Source organism: Vipera berus, assembly GCF_964194415.1.
Source record: "Vipera berus genome assembly, chromosome: 9".
NCBI classification, from domain to species: Eukaryota; Metazoa; Chordata; class Lepidosauria; order Squamata; family Viperidae; genus Vipera; species Vipera berus.
In genome coordinates, this window is record NC_138212.1 from 25,582,802 (window position 1) to 25,602,543 (window position 19,742).

Consider the following 19,742-nt stretch of genomic DNA (forward strand, 5'->3'; position numbering starts at 1 on the left):
TTTCAAAGGAGCTGCCTCATCTTCCGACTTTAATGGGCACAGAGCTTTCAAAACTGGGATCATCCTTTGCCAGGCACACAACCCACTGCCCCTGCCCCACAAGTTCTGGATCCTTTAAATCCTCATATTTACAGCTCAGAGAGGTGCAATGGCTCAACCATTAAAGATGCTGAGCTTGCCAGCTGGAAAGCTGACAATCCAGGTTCAAGACCTGAGCACTATATAATGGAATGAGCTCCTGTTCCATGCTCCAGCTCCCGACCAGCTAGCAGTTTGAAAGCATGCAAATGTGAGTAGATAAATAGGTATCACTTCACTGGGAAAGTAACAGTATTCTGTGTGCCTTTGCTATATATTATCTGGACCTGGATGTCTTACGTACAGTCACCCATGCCCTTGTGACCTCTCGCCTAGACTACTGTAACGCTCTCTACATGGGGCTGCCCTTGAGATCCACTCGGAAGCTTCAACTGGTGCAAAGTGCAGCGGCATGGACACTTTTGGGAGCCTCCCGATACTCCCATATCACACCTCTCCTCCGTGCGCTGCACTGGCTTCCGGTTGCCTTCCGAGTGAAGTTCAAGGTGCTAACAATGACATACAAAGCCCTACATGGCATGGGTCCGGACTACCTACGGGAGCACCTTCTGCCAATGTCAACACCCCACCGCCCTGTGCGCTCCCACAGAGAGGGCCTCCTCAGGGTGCCACCGCTCAAGGAATGTCGGCTGGTGGCCCCCAGGGGGAGGGCATTCTCAGTGGGTGCGTCAGCCCTCTGGAACTGCTTACCAACTGAAATCCGGATGGCCCCCGACCTCCGCACCTTCCGGCGCGACTTAAAGACTTACCTATTCCAGCAGTCCGGCCTGGCCTGATAGCTCTAATTGGGGTCCCAGTTTGTTTTGATTATTGTTTTTCAGTACTGTTTCATTATGTTTGCCTACCTTACTCTGTACACCGCCCCGAGTCCCTCGGGAGAAGGGCGGTTTATAAAAACAAACAAATAAATAAATAAATAAATATTCATACTGACCACGGAAATTGTCTTCAGACAATGCTGGCTCCCTTGGCCAAGAAATGGAGATGAGAACTGTCCGTCCCACTCCCAGAATCAGAATTGACTGGACATGGGAAACCTTTTATCTTTACCTTTATTTACAGCTCAACACTGCTCCGGACCCTCCCCCCTGACTCTGCCTCTCCACCAACAGGCGTTCTGTTCCTGCCCAGATGGTAGAAAGGGAGGCCAGGGGTAGCCTGGCTGGCAGGAGGCCCAGGCAACCTGGGCAGGAGGGCTTCCTTGGAAGTGGGGAAGGGATCTGGGTGCAGTCGCAGAAGAAACCAAAGCCATCCCAGTAAGGGGTGGTTGTTTTTTGGCTGCATCAGAGCACTCACCCAGCACAGGTAATCCCTGACTTACAACCACAATTGAGCCCAAAATTTATCTTGCTGAGACATTTGTGAAGTGAGTTTTGCCCTAACCTATGACCTTTCTTGCCAAACTTGTTAAGTGAATCACTAAAGTTGTCAATTTAGTAACATGGCTGCTAAGAGAATCTGGCTTCTCCCTTGACTCTGCATGTCAGAAGGTCGCAAAAGGGGATCACGTGACCCCAGGACACTGCAACCGTCATAAATACGAGTCACTTTCCAAGCATCTGAATTTTGATCAGGTGACCATAGGGACGCTGCAATGGTCATAAGTGCGAAAGACGGTCATAGGTCACTTTTTCCAGTGCTGCTGTACCTTTGAACAGTCACTAAAGTCAGGGACTCTCTGTAATTCCAGGAGCATCCATGGACTCTCCTGGTCCTCCAGCCAGGCTCCTGCTGTTCTAGCAGTTCAGAGGTTGCTTCCATACTGAGTCTGCAGCATTCCTGGCTTGAGCAGCCATGACATCCTGCGAGCATCCAAGTGTTTGCAGGTGGAGAACCCGACAGAATGGTGGCTATCATGGCATCCCATAATTCCCTGAGCGGGGAATTCTCCACATCGGGAAGTCCCTGCTCCAGTACCCGCCTTTTCAGCAAGGCTTATTGGGGCCTAACAGGCTTTGCTTCAATTTCTTGACTGGGACTCTTGCAGTTCTGCTACCCTCATGTTTCTTTTTTTTCTTTTTTAAATAAGTTTTATTAATTTTTTAACACAATTACCTTAATATTGGGTAAACAGTGTGTTGTCTGAATTTACATTTAAGAAACATTCACTAACAATTAATTTTTATAATTTATAATCCACATAATAACTTTACTTGATTTCTTCTTTTTCCCAGAGTTCTCTTTTACCAACCTTAAGTTAATACAATTCTTGTTATTTTAGTGAATGACGACTGAGTATAAAATTTTTTCTAATATTTCTACAGATAATAATCACATCAATATAATATTTGTTTTCTATCTAGTCATTCCGGTTGCCTCATCATAGATCCCGTTTACAGTTCTTGTTTACATTTGTTTTTCCCACAATGTTCAAAACATTCTTAGTGGTTAAGATTTTCTCAAAGTTGAATATTTAAGTCTATTTTTTCTCATGTAAGCCAACCCAACCCAACCCAATACTTTTACTGTTCTTAAGGAATAAATAAGACAAAAAAAAGAAAAAAGAAGATTAAGAATAAAGAGAAATAAAAGGATAGTATGCTACTTAAAATCCCTATTTCTTATAAGCTAATACATATTTATTTCCAATGTTTTCATTCTTTTTTACCATAATTAAAAATATATTTAATCTTTAAATATTCCATTTAATAAATCTAATCATCTAGTCTTTTAACTCTTATTCAAAACATTTTTCATCAATTGTAATTTTCTTAAAATCAATCACCTTTTCTAAAACATTTCCTTTATATAAGCCATTCCAACTCTTTTATATTACTCATATCAAGAAATAAAATAAAAAGAAAGAAGAAAAAGAAACTGCTATGCTACTTGAGGGGCTCTTCCCTCTTAAAATAAAATTCATATCCAAAATCTTTCTATTTCTTTAATCATATTCGAACAGGTGTTTCTTTTTTACATATTCTCTCTGATAGGTCCTATCATCAATTTTCTTAATTTTAACTTTAGCTTTTTTCTTTTGCCGAGTATCTTTCTTAATCAATATGTTCTGCTGAATCAAAGAATCTTTCCATATTCTTGTAGCTGTTACTGTAGATATAAAAGGTAAGTCAAGTACAATATCTTTGTAAGAGGGAGTTGCCCATTCATTTTTGTTGAAAACCTTTCTTTCTTTTTCTCTCTGCTTCTCTTGTCATTTTTTGTCTCTCCAGTTCTAGTGTTTTTCCTGGCATCTCTGCAGTCCATTTTGTCCAATCTTTTTTCTTATCCTCAAATTTGTTTGCGGTGTTAAAGTATAAGTTGTCTTTTCCAAATCCAGTATTTCTTGTAAATTTTTTTCCACTTGGGTTAAATCATACTTTTTTGTTTTGTTAGGTTCCATCTTTAAGTCTCTGTCCTTAAATTTGTATTCAGTTGTCTGCTTTATCCGTTCCTTCTCTGTTGTTGTTTCCTGGGATTTTTGTTGTTGTAAAGTTAAATTGGAGATGAATTGGTTTATATCTTCAAAGCTATTTTGGATTTCTTTGTGGTTTGAAATCATTGTTATTTGAATTAGTTGCAACATATCATATGTCTCCTCTTGAAAAGTATTTATTTTTTCTTGATAAGCTCTTTCTATAAATCTTTGATTTTCCATGATGACCAAGAATCCAAATTTTCTTTTCTCTGCAAATAGCTTTGGGGTCAGAGTTAAGTAGATCCTTGTAATCCATAAAGTTCAAAAAAGTTTTTTTTGTACCCTAAAGTTTATAAGTCTCACTTTGTCTGCAGCCCAGATTGTTTTCTTTTTTGTCACAGCTGTTCTCTATTGTTAGAGCTTTGAAAGTCACAAGCAGAAATTTGTTTTTTCCAGATTTTGCCAAGTCCTGCATGAAAGCTGTAGCTGTCGTAATCTTCATCCACCACTAGATGTCAGCACCGGTTTATTTTTCAAATTTTCAAAATGAACAAATTGCCTTCAAAATGAGAATCTTAACCATTCAGTAATTTCAAACTTATCCAGATTTAGGTTTTATAGTCATTTCATTTCATTTCAATACATTTTGGTCCTCCACAAAAGGTTTAATTTGCCACTTCTGTTAGTAAAAGGGTGCTGCAATAATCCCCCCCTTCACTTTCGGAGGTTTTTTGCTTCTTGGATTTTTTTTTCTTCAGGAAAGTTGATAAGTAGGATAGAGAAAATTGACAGTTTTGCCCAGATTCAAATGTGCTGTTTACAATCAGCTTAAAATAGTGCTTTTTGACTTTGGTTGCTTGTAGTTGGGCTAGACTCTGAAGTTAGGCTAGCCTTTCTCCTTTTGGTTTCTGGAAGGCTTCTCCTGGACCGATCAGGTCGACCGCCATCTCTCCCTGATCCGCGATACTTCCTTCTTTGTCGCCTCTTCGGGGCGGTTTCTGGCCCATTTAGGGTCCCCTAACAGGAAGAAACTCAGCCAAAGGGCACGGAGCCCCAGACCCCTCAAGTGCTGTGCTGCTGCACAGGACCGGAAGTCTGCTGCCCTCATGTTTCATTTCCTCAGGCCCTTGCAAGATGCCCAGGCCTAACTACATGCTTAATCAAGAGCAACATTAGCAACATTAAAATATTGCAAAGTAGGGAAATCACTGTACAAAATCCTGGCCAGGGAAACTAAGACATCATCAAGTTAGGCAGATTGCGATGCTCCTGCTCAATTCCCCCCTTGAGGAGTCATTATTGGGGATCATAGATCAGGCTGTGCCAGGATCCTCTTTGGCACTCACAACTAACAAACCCCTTGATACCAAGTTCCACTGCCCCTGCCGTTCCTTGGGCCCCACATACAAGTAGGCAACTGTATTTCCAAATGTATTTCACAGACAAGGACCTGCAGATTTGATTAGCAACTGAGATCCCACCATGATGCTCCCTCAAATGGCAGCCTCCACCTCCCCCTTTCAGCAAGAACAAGGATGCCCAGCCCTGGTGAGCTTCTCAGCCACCGGCACCCTCTTCCCCCGGTGCCTTGGGACTCTTGCCTATTGCTGGGCTCCCCTCCCTGCTTCCCTGGGCAAATCACTCCCTGCTTACACTGATGGGGCCCTTGGAAAGTGGAGGGGGGCTGAGAGGGGCAGTTCTGTCCCCCACAAAGCCCTTTTTGGATGGACAGAGAGGAGAGGGCCAAGAGAGGGAGCAGGTTGGCATGGACACAGGTCTGTGTGGACACAGGGGCTCATTTGGCTGTGACAAATGCTCTGGGACTCCTAGGAAACAGAGGCACAAAGGTTGCAAGCTCACCTTGAAGAAGGTCATGGTGGCTCCGTCCTTGACCGCTCCATACTCAATTTTGGTCTGCTTGGCCAAATCGTCTGCAGAGCCAATGGGGGACTCCATCCTCTCCACTGTCAAGAAGGCAGCCAAGTTTGCCGTGTAGGAAGAGATGATGATGAGGGTGAAAAACCACCAGATCCCCCCAATGATCCGAGTGGACAGAGCTTTGGGCATCAGCTCAGAGCCTGGGAAAAAAAGGGAGAAAAGAGAGGGAAGCAGTCACTGGCTGGACAGTCCCCACTCCCCCCAGCCCACCTCTCAGTCCTGAGCTGCACCATGATTACACAAGGTCGTCCTGAGAGACCCCCAAGAAAAACATCCTGCTGCTTCTCTTTTTTCCTTCTGCTGCTGGCAGAAATTCCCAGCCCATTCCCGCTGACCTTGGGCACAGCCAGTAATTTATGGGGAGCTGCAAATCAGAGTAATTAACTAAGCAGCTTTTATGTGATTTGAATAACAAGCCATTTGTGCACTTTTATGTCTCTTTTTGTTCAACCGTTTAAAATAAAAAGGAACTCCTTTTATGTAGATTGCTTTTCAAAAGGGCTCCCTCTGACTCTGAGGACATTCTTCAAATATACAAGCTTTTTTAAAAAAAGAAGAAAGAAAAATCCAGACTTCTGGGCAAACAGCAGCCAAGTGTAGGAAAATACCATTTAAAAATGTGTTGCAGGCCTACAGTGACTTTGCCCAAAGAGAGAAGGACATCCATGGATAGTTTTATCTCTTCTGCTCCTGATTCCAGGTGGAATCAAGTTTAAAAGGAGGCAGGGGCAGTGGGGGTCAAGATAGGAGGTCTGAAAACTTGGGGGACCTGCCCCTTTGCTGATTCCTAGTCTACTCCATCCAAGAAGTCTCCTTTCTGTGCTGGCTGGCCAGATTCCTGGTGAGCCTCCTGAAGCCTACAATTCACAGATGTGGAAAGACCTCCTGAGCCCATCATGCTCAACCCCCTGCTTGGTGCAAGAATCCAAATAGAAGCATTCCAGATAGAAAAAGGAGCATGACACCTCACTGGGTCAAAAGCTGCTCTGTCCACCTATCTCTAATGTTAGGGAGTTTCGCTAAGGTCAGAAAATGTGATACAAGGGGAATTAATCCAATACATGCACTGTAGCCGTATCAATATAAAAGGAAGGAAGGAAGGAAGGAAGGAAGGAAGGAAGGAAGGAAGGAAGGAAGGAAGGAAGGAAGGAAGGAAGGAAGGAAGGAAGGAAGGGTCAGTTGGACATTAATTGTCTCCATTTTCAAAATTGGACAAGATAACCACTTTCTTTGCTCCTAAAAAGTAGGGAAATTCAACCCCTACCATGAATTACAGCATTGAATCTCCCGCCCTCATTGTTATCTTGGAATTACAGTGTAAGCTGATCCCAACCTCCATTTCCAGACTGACTTCTACCTACAGGTCTCAGGGTTGTGAGATCCGTCTTTTGTTCTCTTCAGGAAAGTCCTTGAGGCCATCAGGTCCAACCAACCAACTTGCCAACTTCCTGCCTGATTCAGAGTTCTTGAAAACTCAAAAACTTGCATTCTTTCTGTGCCATTTTTCAGTATGGCTATGACTCTCAGAACAGATCTGTGACTATATAGAGCATGGCAAATTAGAGAATCTGATTAATATTCAGAAAGAAGGAAATTTCTTAAATATTTCTGATGGAACCGAAAATAGGTTCTGATCAGTGGTGTTCATAGACTGGGGCAAAGAATTCAACAAGAACATGATGACAGTCTCCCTCTTTTGGCATATGTATCAACTGTCATGGTTCCGACAGATGAAATTCTTCAAAAGAACTTCGAGGCACTGTTTACCTTAAAGAATCTTTTATTCGAGAAACAAAGTATTGGCACTAGTCGAAACCAAAAACTAAATTCCCCTCCCCTGGATACAAAGTAGCAAAGCACAATTCCCTCCTCCAATAAACAGTCATAAATCACATTCCCCAATTAGCTTGAAGTGCAGGCTTTCTCCCCAGCTCTCCAGCCCACCAAAACTCTATCAACTCTGGCCCCAATGACCTTGAGTTCCCACGGCTGAGTTATTGTTATGACTAGCTGGACTCTCATCCACATCCCCCCTCCCAGCATCAACTAACTCTAAAAGCAATAGAGAAAAATGGCTGCATTTTCATCTGTTGTCAAAGCAAGAACATTCGATGTTAGTAGTGTTGACATCAAGGTCACACATGCATGCAACAGTGTGGGGCTTCTAGGATGCGGCCACACCTGCCATCTTGACTTTCTTACTCTCCCCACATGGGCACTCTGGTCCTGATCCGAGGCCTCCATGTGATCCTTGGGTCTTTATTCTTTTTTCGTGAATGAAAAATTACCCAGAGCAAATCCTGAGTAATCCCTGTTAGGCTTCAAGCACAGGGAAATTTACTGCCTGCTGGAACCCTTCCACTGGCTTAGCTCAGGCCATTTAGACCTGTGGAAGCCCCTGGACTTCCACTTCTCCCTGGCAGGAAGAGCTGGTGAGCAACCCAGGAGCATTTCCTGCGTGGAGCAGAGGGAGTCTCGCTCCTCAGGATCGCTTGGACTGGGTAGCTCATCAGGGAGGAGGTCTTGCCTCTGCTCCAAAGATCCTCCCCAGTGGAGGAGACGGAGAAGCTGATCTTGACAAGCTCTTCAGAGACTGCCTAGAGACACTCCCTCCCCCCATTTCAAAAGCAACGTCTTCGCTTGTCACTGTGTGATGACAGCAACTCCTTGGCGCTCTGCTGCTGCTTGTAACCATGAAGGAGAGAAGACACTGTATTACATCTTTTGCTCCAAAGGCATTTTTCCCTAACAACAACATTCATCTTGCACCTGTCAATCGACAAGCATGCAACATGTGCATAGAAAAATACATGAAACTGAAGGAGGAGGAGGAGGAGGAGGAGGAGGAGGAGGAGGACCTACCTTGCTGCATCAGGGCTCCCATTCCAAACCAGAAACTGTTGAGGAGGGTGAAGTTGTTCTCGACAATGTCTGACCCAGGGTTGCATGGATGAGCATCATACCATTCGTAAGGGCTGAACCTACATGTAGAAAGAAGGGGAGGTCTCACTCCTGCAGACAGGACGGGCACGGATGGGCAGGAGAAAAATGCCATGGGCTGGGCACCACTTGGGCAATTTGAAAAGCAGCCTAAATCATGTTTAGCCTCCCTATCCAGGTCTGAGCAAAAGTGGAACTCAGAAGTTAGCCTTGCCCAACCATCAGTGGAGAAGCGACCCATGGCAGCAAATTACGGATGTTTTGGTGAAGTCGGCTGATGCATGCAGCCACCATATACCTGTGAGATGCAGATGGATTGTGAAAGTAGCTTTTATAGTTTGATTTCCCTATGTCTTTCTCCCTTTGTCTTGCAAAGTTGCATGTTCTGAGGAGACCCCAATCAATTCAAATGAGTAAGAGGAAGGGGCTTTGCATAAACATGTTTTGATGTGTATAAAAATAAATTGCTTCATATGGGTGTTTTATGTCCTGCGTGGAATTCAAAGCAACGTACAGATATGTGGCTATTGCAGAAATGCTTACAAACATTAGACATGATAGACTGTAGCCTGCTTTAAGTTAAATATCATTCCCAGTGATTGCAAATAGGAAACAATTTGTACTAAAAGAGTGTGATTTACAGAGGAAACCAGGATAGAAATTCTACAAACGAGCAAGCTGCGAGCTGAGAAAGAGGCGAGCAGGCCAAGCCGGAGAAGAGAAATGATACCAGAGCCCGATAGGAGAATAAAATGGAAGCAAGACTAAGCAAAGCTTGCCATCTGTTCAGTGGGACCAATTTTCTTGCTGGCTAGTGTGGATTGGGCCCCACTTGTGACCCAGGGTGGCTCTGCCCTTAAGCAGAGGCACCTTTGAGGTTCTGAATAGCTGTGCAGGTGATAGAAATCTTTCTGTCCTTGGAGGACTCACAGAAAGGGGGGTTAGCTGTAAAAAAAGACCCTCATTTGGGAAAACCTTTCTCCTTGCAACTTTTGTACAAATGGATTCTTTTACTAGAAAAGGTACTGGCAAAGGATGGAAAGAGGCATAAAGGGGACTTTTGAGGGGCTCTCTAACTGCAGGGATCCTTTCCAGCCAGTCGGTTGGAAATTTTAAATTAAAATTAAAATCTTTTCCATATATGTGAACAAAATTAAAAGCTGAGAGACAGCTCCATGGAAGAATGAAATAGGTGAATTTGTACATGGCTATTGCAGCATGTCAGGAATACAATAACGGTACACCTCAAAGGGTGGAACATAACAACCCCCCCCACACACACACACTCCCCATCCTCAGTGGTTTGGTTGATTTTTCCATTCCCCAGAAAAATGAAACAAGCTTTTTTTTTGTTTTAGAACAGGTTCCAACCAAGAGGGAAATATTCCTTAGGGAGCAAAAGCCTCTGCTCCTGGCAAAACTCCACAAAAAACAAACTTCCTACATTCATTTCATCCCCCCTAGTCACACAGACAAAGTCACACCTGAAAGTGAGATTTCAGGATATCCAGCTGCAAAAACTCAAGAGGAATACCAGGTGGGAATTATCAAGTCTATGGGCGGGTGAATCTACTGCAAAGTAAAATACTGGAAGTACAAAAGGGACTCTTTCCCCCTTGTTTCCTTTCTTTCTGCTGCATCGATAGTAAACGTAAGGAGTGGCAACCTTTTTATCAGGAATTAGTCTGAGTCTCCAGGAGCAAACACATTTTATCTAAGAGTTTTGAAGGAGCATGACGATGTCGCTGCACGTTGGAGCACGTCTCTACGAATTAAAGGAGGGTGAATATTAATCCTATCTTCACAAAATAGGGGGAAGAAGGACCAAAGCAGGATCCAGAAAGGAGGAATCAGATTGGTCAACTTGACATTGATATCAGGTAAAAGTGTGGATTATTAAGCAGTCAGTTTATTGTTTTTTGTTTTATTTGATTTTTCACATTTCTGTACCGCCCATCTCCCTCAAAGAGGGACTCTGGGCAGTGTACGATAAAACTTCAAAATATAAAACAGTATGTATAAAAGTTTAAAAAAAATTAAAAAATTGTTTAGCAGGAATTAGTATGGGTTTATTAATAACTAGACAGGCCATGCCCTGTTGGGTCATTGATTGGGTCAAAGATATTCCCTTACCTAGACAGAGAAGCAGAATGATCCTGGGTGGGCAAAAAGGCAATGAGACTGGGAGTGACTTCCCAATTGCTGCAGCCCCCTCCCCCCCCAACATTGCTTGTGGGAAGCTGGCAGGGAGCATCGAAAATTTTCCTCCTTTCCTTCCGTCCGGAAAATCAGTTTTCAGATGAATGGAACATTTTAAGACAAAAAGAATGTGGCTTTGCAACATCTGGCTCGCAGAGGCCCCTTGTACGTTTTTATCAGAACATCCCCCTTTGCAAACCGTGAATCTCAAGATACAAATGTTTTTTCTAAGGCCGTTGTTCTCTGTAGATAAAGAAGGGAAGGAAGGAACCTGACATCTATTGTGTTATTACTTATGAATATCTTTGCATGCATAATTTCCCCCTCCTTTCTTCAACATTTTCCCCAGCCTGACAACATTTCTTAGTTTATTCTGAGTCTTAGCTTTCCTGATCTTATCCCTGCAGATTCGGGCTATTTGCTGGCATTCTATTTTAGTTATATGCCCCTTTTTCCATTTTTATATCTGTTCTTCTTGTCCCTCAGATTGTCAGAGAGCTCTTTGTGCATTTATGCTGGTTTCATCTGGAGTCTCTTATTTTTCCTCTTCTGTGGTATTGGGTTGTGGGGTTTTTTGAGCTTTTAGTATTTTGTTTTTTAGAATTTACCATGGATCCTGAACTGTTTTTCCATCTAAGATTTCCATCCATGGAATCCTTCTTAATGTTTGTCTTAGTTTGTTGAAGTCAGCTGTCTTAAAATCTAAAATATCTATATCTGCATTATAGCAAATTCTAATGTGATATGGTCACTCTCCCCCAAAGTTCCTATAACTTCTACTCCCCCAACAATTTCATTCCTATTACTTAGGATTAAGTCCAGTATAGCTCGCCCTTTACTTACTTCCTCCACCTTTTGAGTGACAAAGCTGAGAGCCAGGCATGTCAGAAACCTATTCCATCTCCCACTCACTGCAGAGTTTGTTTCCCAGTGGATAGTTAAAATCCCCCATTACTACAATAGTGTGTTTCCTGCACACATTGGCTGACTGATTAGCAAAATGTTCATTGATTTCCTCTGCTTGGTAGAGGAACACACCTCTGGCTATGTCATTTCCCTTTCCTCTGATATTCATTCAAATACTTTCAAGAAGGCTTACATCCCTGGTGGTGTGTATTTCTGTGGTAGTAATCTTTACATAAGGGACGCGGTGGCTCAGTAGGTTAGGACGCTGAGCTTGTCGATCAGAAGGTCGGCAGGTTGGCGGGTCGAATCCCGAGTGCCGCGTAACAGAGTGAGCGCCTGTTACTCATCCCAGCTTCTGCCAACCTAGCAGTTCGAAAGCACGTAAAAATGCAAGTAGAAAAATAGGGACCACTACGGTGGGAAGGTAACAGCGTTCCGTGCGCCTTTGACGTCTAGTCATGCCGGCCACATGACCACGGAGACGTCCTCGGACAAGCGCTGGCTCTTCGGCTTTGAAACGGAGATGAGCACCGGCCCCTAGAGTCGGAAACGACTAGCACGCATGTGCGGGGGAACCTTTACCTTTACCTAATCTTTACATATAGTGCAACTCCTCCCCCACTTTTGAGTTGTTTCTGTTTATTTATATCCTTGCAGCAGTATGTTCCAATCATGTGTTCCATCCCACCAAGTTTCAGTAATAAGAACAATACCACACATGCCTTCACATACTAGGATGTCAGGTTCTCCCTGTTTGTTACCCAAACACTAAGCATTAGTGTTTAGGCATCCGAGCTCCTTATGGCTGACCCTCCCTTCTTACCACTCCCTTTCTCATTGTCTGATTGGTTGTCTTGGAGATTATCTTGGGGATTGGTCTTAAACCTTAGTCTTCCTCCCCTTCCAGTTTTAGTTTAAAGCTCTAAAAGATGAGCCCAGCCAGATGTTTTTCTTTCCAGTTCTTGTGAGATGCAGCCTATCTCTTATTAGAAGCCCTTTCTGTAGGTACTGTAAATTACAGTCCCAAAATCCAAAGTTCTCTCAGTGGTACCACTGCTTAAGCCAGTGGTTTACTTCTAGAATCCTCCTCTGCCCTCATTGGATATTGACCTTTCACTGGAAGTACAAATGAAAACATCATCTGTGCTCCCAGATGTTTTGCTTTTCTTCCTAGTTCAGGGGTGGCAGCAATGGGGTGGGCGCGGTTTCACTATGATGCATCCGGCCCACAGGCCAGCAGTTTGACACCCCTGTACCCCTTGCTTACAGTGCCTTGAAATTGTTTTCAGGCTCTTAGTTGTATCATTCATCCCGAAAGAGAAGAAAGAGATTATAATCTGTGGTCTTGATTTTTTTTTTAGTAAGCCTCTCTGCCACATTTGTAATCTTTGCACCTGGGAGACAACACTCCTCCCTCCAAAAATTGTCTGGTCTACAAATGGATGACTCTATTCCTCTTGAGTAGTGAGTTCCTGATCACCAACACAGAGGATTTTTTTCCTTCAAGAAAGGCTGCACTACTTTACTTCCTTTCACTGGAACACTTGACAAAGACTCTTCTCCAGGTGCCTGCATATTTTCTTCCACCGACAGAGTATGAAATCAGTTGTTCAGTTCCAGAGTTGGGGACATTTTTCCATTTTTTTTTATCTTTGAGTGACATGCTTTCCTGTTTTCTGGGGTTTTTTTTCTTTGTTGTATTCTGTTTAGATATAGCCTTCTGCCTTTACAAAGAGTTTGTCATGTTCGCTGCCCACAATTAAAGAACATTCTCACTCCTGCCTACATTTTCCTTGCCCATCTCATCGTTACACAAGTGCAAGAACACAAGCATGACCCAGGCAATTTTCTCTAATTGTTTTTCTCTTGAGTAAGGGTAAAGATGTCCCCCATCCCCAAACTATCACTGTACTGATAAAAGGTGAAATCTCCTTCAAGTGAAACTTAATTTCTGGATAGTCCATGTAGTCTTCTAGGCAGCAACGTGGAAATGGTTTGTTTAAGCTCCCCAGTCTAGTCTACAGCCTTGGGATGGCCTGGAAATCTCTGCTCCCTATGGGTCTCCCGGCCAATAAGGGAAGCAGGACAACTGACTTGTCTTCCAAAAGACTCACTAGAAATTTCTCCTACATCAGTGATGGTGAACCCTTTAGAGACCGAGTGCCCAAACTGCAACCCCAAACCCGGCTTATGTATTGTCATGTGCCAGGTGGGTGTGGCCCATTGGCTGGGTGTGGCCCATTGGCTGGGCGTGGCTGCGGTGGTAACGGCAGACTGGGTGGGACTAAAAAGTTCAATCAATCAATTCCAACTTTGTGAGATCTTTTTTTTCCCTGCGAGAAGTTGAAAATGATTGATTGATTGAACCTTTTTTTTGCACATGGCAGCGGAGGCGTAAAGTGAAAAGATTTTATAAAACCCAGTTGAAGGCTTAGGACTGGGGTGACGGCGTGCGTGCCCACAGAGAGGGCTCTGCATGCCACCTGTGGCACACGTGCCATAGGTTCGCCACCACGGTCCTCCGTCTTCCTTCTTTGATTAGTCCTGATGGTGCCAATTTGTCCTCGTCCAACAAAGTTTGTTGTCCCATGATTCTCCCCTTCCATGAGCTCTTTCTTCAATAATCTTTTTTTTAAAAGGGCTTTATTGGTTTTTATAAGGATGGGGAGGAAAAAAGGAGGGGTGGGGATTGTGGTTAGAATACAGGGAATGTTGGGCTAGGGATTGGGGTTTACCCCGATAACATTCAATGTTTGGCAAACAGCATATTGTCTGGGTACATATATGTAAATGAGAATATTAGAGTTAATGATTGGTAGCAATAATAAATATAGTAAATTATAATAAAAATATTGAGTTTTCAATCCATAATATTTTTCTTACTAAAATATATTCAAAAATATATTCACCTTCCTTTCTCTCTAATTCGGTTATCTAGCCATTGATAAAATTTAGTCCAAGTTTTATAGTAAACTGAATCCTCTTTCTCATTAATCTCTAATCTATCCATTTTTGCACAATCTAGTATTTTCTTTATTAATACTTCTTCACGTGGCAAATTTTCATTTTTCCAGTATTGGGCATAAATAATTCTTGCTGCTCCTTATCATAGTTAGGACCTATCATTCCTCTCAAATAGTAATGCTGAAAGCGCTTGGTACGGAAAATGGCAAAGACATGAAATCAGCAGCTGCAGCAGCGATGTGAGCTTGCTTTTAAACCTCGGGGCTTTTAAAAGCCATGGATCCATCACTGGAGGAGAGATAAAGACCAACAGACACGGCAGGGTCCCAGTGGGGGAGTGACAAGCTTCCCTGCCAAGTATTCCCAAAGCCCACTTCGCGAGGCGTCCAGTTAGAGCAGCGAAAGGGGTCTCCGTATGGAGAGAGACACACATCGACCGAGAAACCAGTGCCCCTCCCATGAACTATGTTTTTGCCAGGGGACCCTGAGCGAGAAGGAGGGAGGGTGGCCCCGGTCCTGCACTTCTTTGGTGTATCTCCTTTCAGTCTCGGCAAAAGACATTTCTAACGCTTCCGTCACCTCACACCCTTTGCAGTAACCACTCAGCCAATCCAGATCTGCCAGAGCAAACCAGGAGATGGTCTGTTCCCCCGCAGAGCTCATTTTGACAAGCACATTACACAAAATTAGGGTATTAGGCACTAAGCTCAGGTAATCACCTCCAAATGCTGTAATGGCTCCGGGGAGCCAGCACTGCATCATCACCCCCGCCCCCTGCACTGAGGATGATGGAGGCAATCATCCCGAGTCTCTGCTCTTCTCTGTAATCTCCAAGTGGACAAGGCTGCTGCTAAACTGACGGGGGGGGGCGTGCTCAGCAGGTTTCCCACCTTTCGATTAGTTCCCATTAACCCATCGGCAGGAAGTGGGAGGGGTGGGAAGCCCTTTCCCCACCTGCTGTCAGGCAAAAGAGAGAACATCCCACGGACTATGTGGCACCTCTCTCTTTTTAACAGATGCGGCAAAGGCAACCAAGTTGGCCATCGCTAGTTCTGTCTGAGGCCGCAGCCCCCAAAGGTCGGCTTGGATGACCTGCAACCTAGGACCGTGTCCTGGCTGCCTCTAGCTGTGCCGTTGGAAGAGTAGAATTCCCTTTCAATGAAAAAGAATTCTGTCGGTCGGGGGGGGAAAGGAGGGTCTCATCCTGGGAGGGGGCTTCTTCCTCTCTCACCTCTGTGGGCCAGCATGGCCACTTCCTCACTTAGAGCTGGGGATCAGGGCCTTCTGGTTAGCCGAATCTCTGTCCTTTCGGAGTCAGGGCCATTCAGGAAAGTAAAAGCGGCCTTGAGACCCCGTTGGGACCAAGGGGGAACCAGCCCAAGAAATCTGAAGACACGGGGAGCCTGGCAAAACGCACAGGCTTGACAAGCCAAACTGATGCATCCTCCTTGAGCAGGGTTCAAGCTTCCTTTCCAGGCTGGGAGCCGGGATTCAGGACTCCAAAAAGACTGAACTGCACTTGCGGTTAGAAACTCTTGGTGAAGTCGAACCAAAGCAGCCTCTTTGCATCTCAGACCACAAGCAGTTTTACATTAGGGAAGAACGGTTTTATCAAAATTTGTCTCTTTGCTTGCACCTCTGTGTGTATTTGTGGGGGGAGGGATACTGCAAATTTCTGCATCTTTTCTTTTTAATTGTCTGGGTTTTGGTCCTGATGACAAAGATCTGTCTGTCTGTCTGTCTGTCTATCATCTATCTATCTATCTATCTATCTATCTATCTATCTATCTATCTATCTATCTATCTATCTATCACTGCCCATCTTCCTCACAAAGGGACTCTGGGTGGGGTACAATTCAATCAATACAATGAAACATGAAAACCAAATAATTTAAGATTAAAAATTTTAAAATGTAAAACATTATATAATTGCAAGAGATGGAGAGATCCTAGATGGGGAGACTAAGAGTTGTTAACACAGGTGTGCGTGGGGGGGGGGAAATCTCCTGAGGCCATCTAGCCCCACGGCTGTGTGGGTCCCTGTGTCTACAAAGCTAGGTTTTGGCCCCTTTATGGCAAGTCAGAAGACTGGGGGCTTTCCTCACCCCTATCTTGCCTCTGGGGGAAAGATGTTCCCCAAAGCGGGGGCAGCAGCAAAAAAGGCCCTCCTCCTTGACCCTGCCAGTCAGAATTCACTGACGGACGGGTCTGTAGCATGCTTTCCTTGGAATGGGACAACTCGCCGTGGCCTACTTGCTGCAGGACAATCCAACAATTCAGTGTAATTATTTAAAATGATGAAAACTTTATTTTAATTTTTGTCATTCAATTTCCATTCTGTCCCTCCTTTGGCCCCCTTTCTTTAATGATTCTATTCCACCCTTCCTTTGATATCAGAGCCACTCTTGTCCCACAGTGAGTTGTCCCGCGGTGAGTTCCCCTACGCCTTCTGCCTTCCCTGCCTCAATGAGTGGGACAGGCTGAGGCAATGGGGCAAAGCCAGTTCCATAGGTAGTCTGGCCCGATGCCACGTAGGGCTCTGTGCTCTGTGACATGCCGTTTTTCATTTCCCAGCAACTCCTCACCTAACCCGGGTCAAGGCCACACCTTATGGAGCACCGGCATTGCAGTGAACCTAATCAGGCTGAGGGTGGTGCTACTTGCTGGGAAAGAAGAGAGAAAGGCAGCTGCCACCCACTAGGTCTTGGGGAAGTTCTCGTGCCATGCCGCTTCCCGACAGCTGAAATGCCAGTCCACGTGTAAAAGTGGCAGAGAATTTATTGGAAGCATTATCAGGGAGAGCCAATGGGCAGGTTGCACCCATGCAACCCATGCATGGTCAGGGAGCACCTGCAAGGGAGAAGGGATATTGCACCTTCACTAGTGGCGTTGAAGAAGAAGTACAGAAGTTACAGCCCCACCCCTTTTTGTATCGGGTCTTCCTATAAACCAGGGGTCTCCAAACCTGGCAACTTTAAGATTGGTGGACTTCAGCTCTGAGAATGCTGGCTGGGGAGTTGCTCATCCTGGCTGAGGAATTCTGGGAGTTGAAGTCCACCAATCTTAAAGTTGCCAGGTTTAGAGACCCCTACCATAAATGATTAAGTATAGGGCAGGGGTCGGCAACCTCGGCTCTTTTATGACTCGTGGACTTCAACTCCCAGAATTCCTGAGCCAGCATAGCTGGCTCAGGAATTCTGGGAGTTGAAGTCCACGAGTCATAAAAGAGCCGAGGTTGCCGACCCCTGGTATAGGGCAAGGATACAGGAAAATTCATTTCAGTGACAAGATTCTAAGCAAAGCTATCAGTGGCTGAACTGATGAAACTACTACTAGACCAAACCCCAATGTTGTCTTGTCAGAACATGAACTGTGTTGGTTTCCTTAAAGATTAGGGGTTACTTTATGAGATGGTGAGATAGTTCTGTTGCACAGAACTATTAGCCAGAGAGTGGGAACTAGTGGCGCACCCCTTCTCTTCTTTTCTAACCTTGTAAAATATGAGTGAATACCCCTTCTAGTGAGAGGGAGGGGGGTCTGATATGGTACAGAAGCTGATCCAGGAAGAGGGGCTGAGGGGAAAACTCCCACCATGTACCCAAGGCTTTTTTTTTCCTCCCGGCAGGTTTCCTTACCTGGCAATCACAAAAAGCACACAGCTAACTCCCAGGTAAGCAAGTAGGATGTACATCCAAATGTCAGGAGACAGTGGGTTCAGGAAGGAGAAGACACTGGGGCTGGTTCCATTGGCCTTTCGGTAGAGAATGCTGATTCCCAGAGTCATGAAGGGCTTGGAGAAGTCGATCACTTTCTCCCGGACGTGGGTGATGGTGAGGGGAGCGACTGCCAGATCAGCTTTCTGCAAAGCGAATCAGCGAGAAGTACAGGGAGAGAAAGCAGCGAGTGGTTAGAGACAAGCGGGGAAGACTCAGTGGAGCAAAGCAATACGATCTGGGCGGATGTCCCAACGGTTCTTTTTCAAAAGACAACTGGCCTTTCTTGGCTTTTTCCTTTGTAAAAGTTTCGCTACTCATCTTCAGAAGAAGCAGCTTCTTGGATGAGAAGCGAAACCTTTTCAAAGAAAAAAAAACAAGCCTTTTGGGAAACTACGATGACCTGGACGATTGAGAATCTCCATAGAGATCTGGGCAGGTCTTAGAACTGCATCTCCTTTAGGTAAAGTAGCCCAGAGTCCTAATGACGCCATGTCTATGATGTTTTCTGGCAAGCCTACAGAAGCACTTTCCTCCTCCTTCAGGGCTGTTTTTAAATTTCATGTAGCCAACAGTCCTAGGATTCTCTGGAAGTATCTTGTCTAATGACTAACCAGTCCCGGCAGGGCTTAATATCTGTGCCCGAGTAAGTTAGCCAGGCACTGCCACACTTGAGGTGCCCCTCTTTAATTAAAATATCGAACTGTCTAGATGAGCAGTTTCTTAAGGAAACAAGAGTCTCTCTTACAACAGACACAAAGGAATTGGGGAGGGACTATTGTTTGAGGGGCAACGTATTAAATAATATTTGGAACTCTTCTTTATGCTCCTAACCAGTGCTTTTTTTGTAAAAGAAAAAGGTGCCGCAACTCACACATGTCATGCCTTGCCTACTCTACAAGGTCCCATCCAAAAAAGGTGCCGGAACTCCGTTCTGGGCGTTCTATGAGAAAAAAAGCCCTGCTCCTAAGAAGCAAATATGTGCAGATTATCCACTTTAGCCTTTCCAGATAGTCCTTGACTTATGACCATAACCGAACCCAAAATTTCTGTTGCTGAGTGAGACATTTGTTAAGGGAATTTTGCCCCATTTTACAACCTTTCTTGCCACAATTGTTAAGCGAATCATCGCAGTTGTTAACTTAGTAACACAGTTGTTAAGTGAAATCTGGCTTCCCCCACGGACTTGGCTTGCCAGAAGTTCGCAAAAGGGGATCACGTGACCCGCTGGGACGCCGCGACCTTCACAAATACGAGCCAGTGGCCAGGCGGCCGAACTTTGATCACATGACCATGGGGATGCAAGCAACGGTTGCAAGTGTGAAAAACGGTCGTAAGTCCCCTTTTTTCAATGCCATTGTAATTTCGAACAGTCACCAAATGAACGTTGTAAGCTGTACCGGATCCAGATTTTTTTTTAAGTCCACCTTTTTTTTCCTTTTTAATGAGAAGGGCCACTTTTTGGCTTTATCCACAGAGGGCCCACAATTTGTCATGCTGGAAATAGCAGAGCCACTGTTCTTGTCTGGACATGTTTGCCTGCTAGAGCCAAGCCTGCAGGGTTGAAGCCAGGCAGTTCCCGCCCCACGCACCCACCCCCTGCCCTAGAGAGAGAGGGGGGGGAGGGA

At 44.7% G+C, this 19,742-nt stretch overlaps 1 protein-coding gene across 1 annotated transcript in view; it reads right to left on the reverse strand.

Annotated features, from left to right (window-relative positions):
* GRIK3 (glutamate ionotropic receptor kainate type subunit 3) overlaps positions 1-19,742 on the reverse strand; it is a gene marked incomplete at its 5' end in the record, with an annotated part of 229,784 nt that overhangs the window by 7,361 nt on the left and 202,681 nt on the right. The window contains 3 exons of the mRNA XM_081335134.1: positions 5,315-5,532; positions 8,255-8,373; positions 18,037-18,260. Of these exons, the coding sequence (XP_081191260.1) occupies positions 5,315-5,532; positions 8,255-8,373; positions 18,037-18,260 (561 nt within the window). The remainder of the gene's footprint in view (positions 1-5,314; positions 5,533-8,254; positions 8,374-18,036; positions 18,261-19,742) is intronic.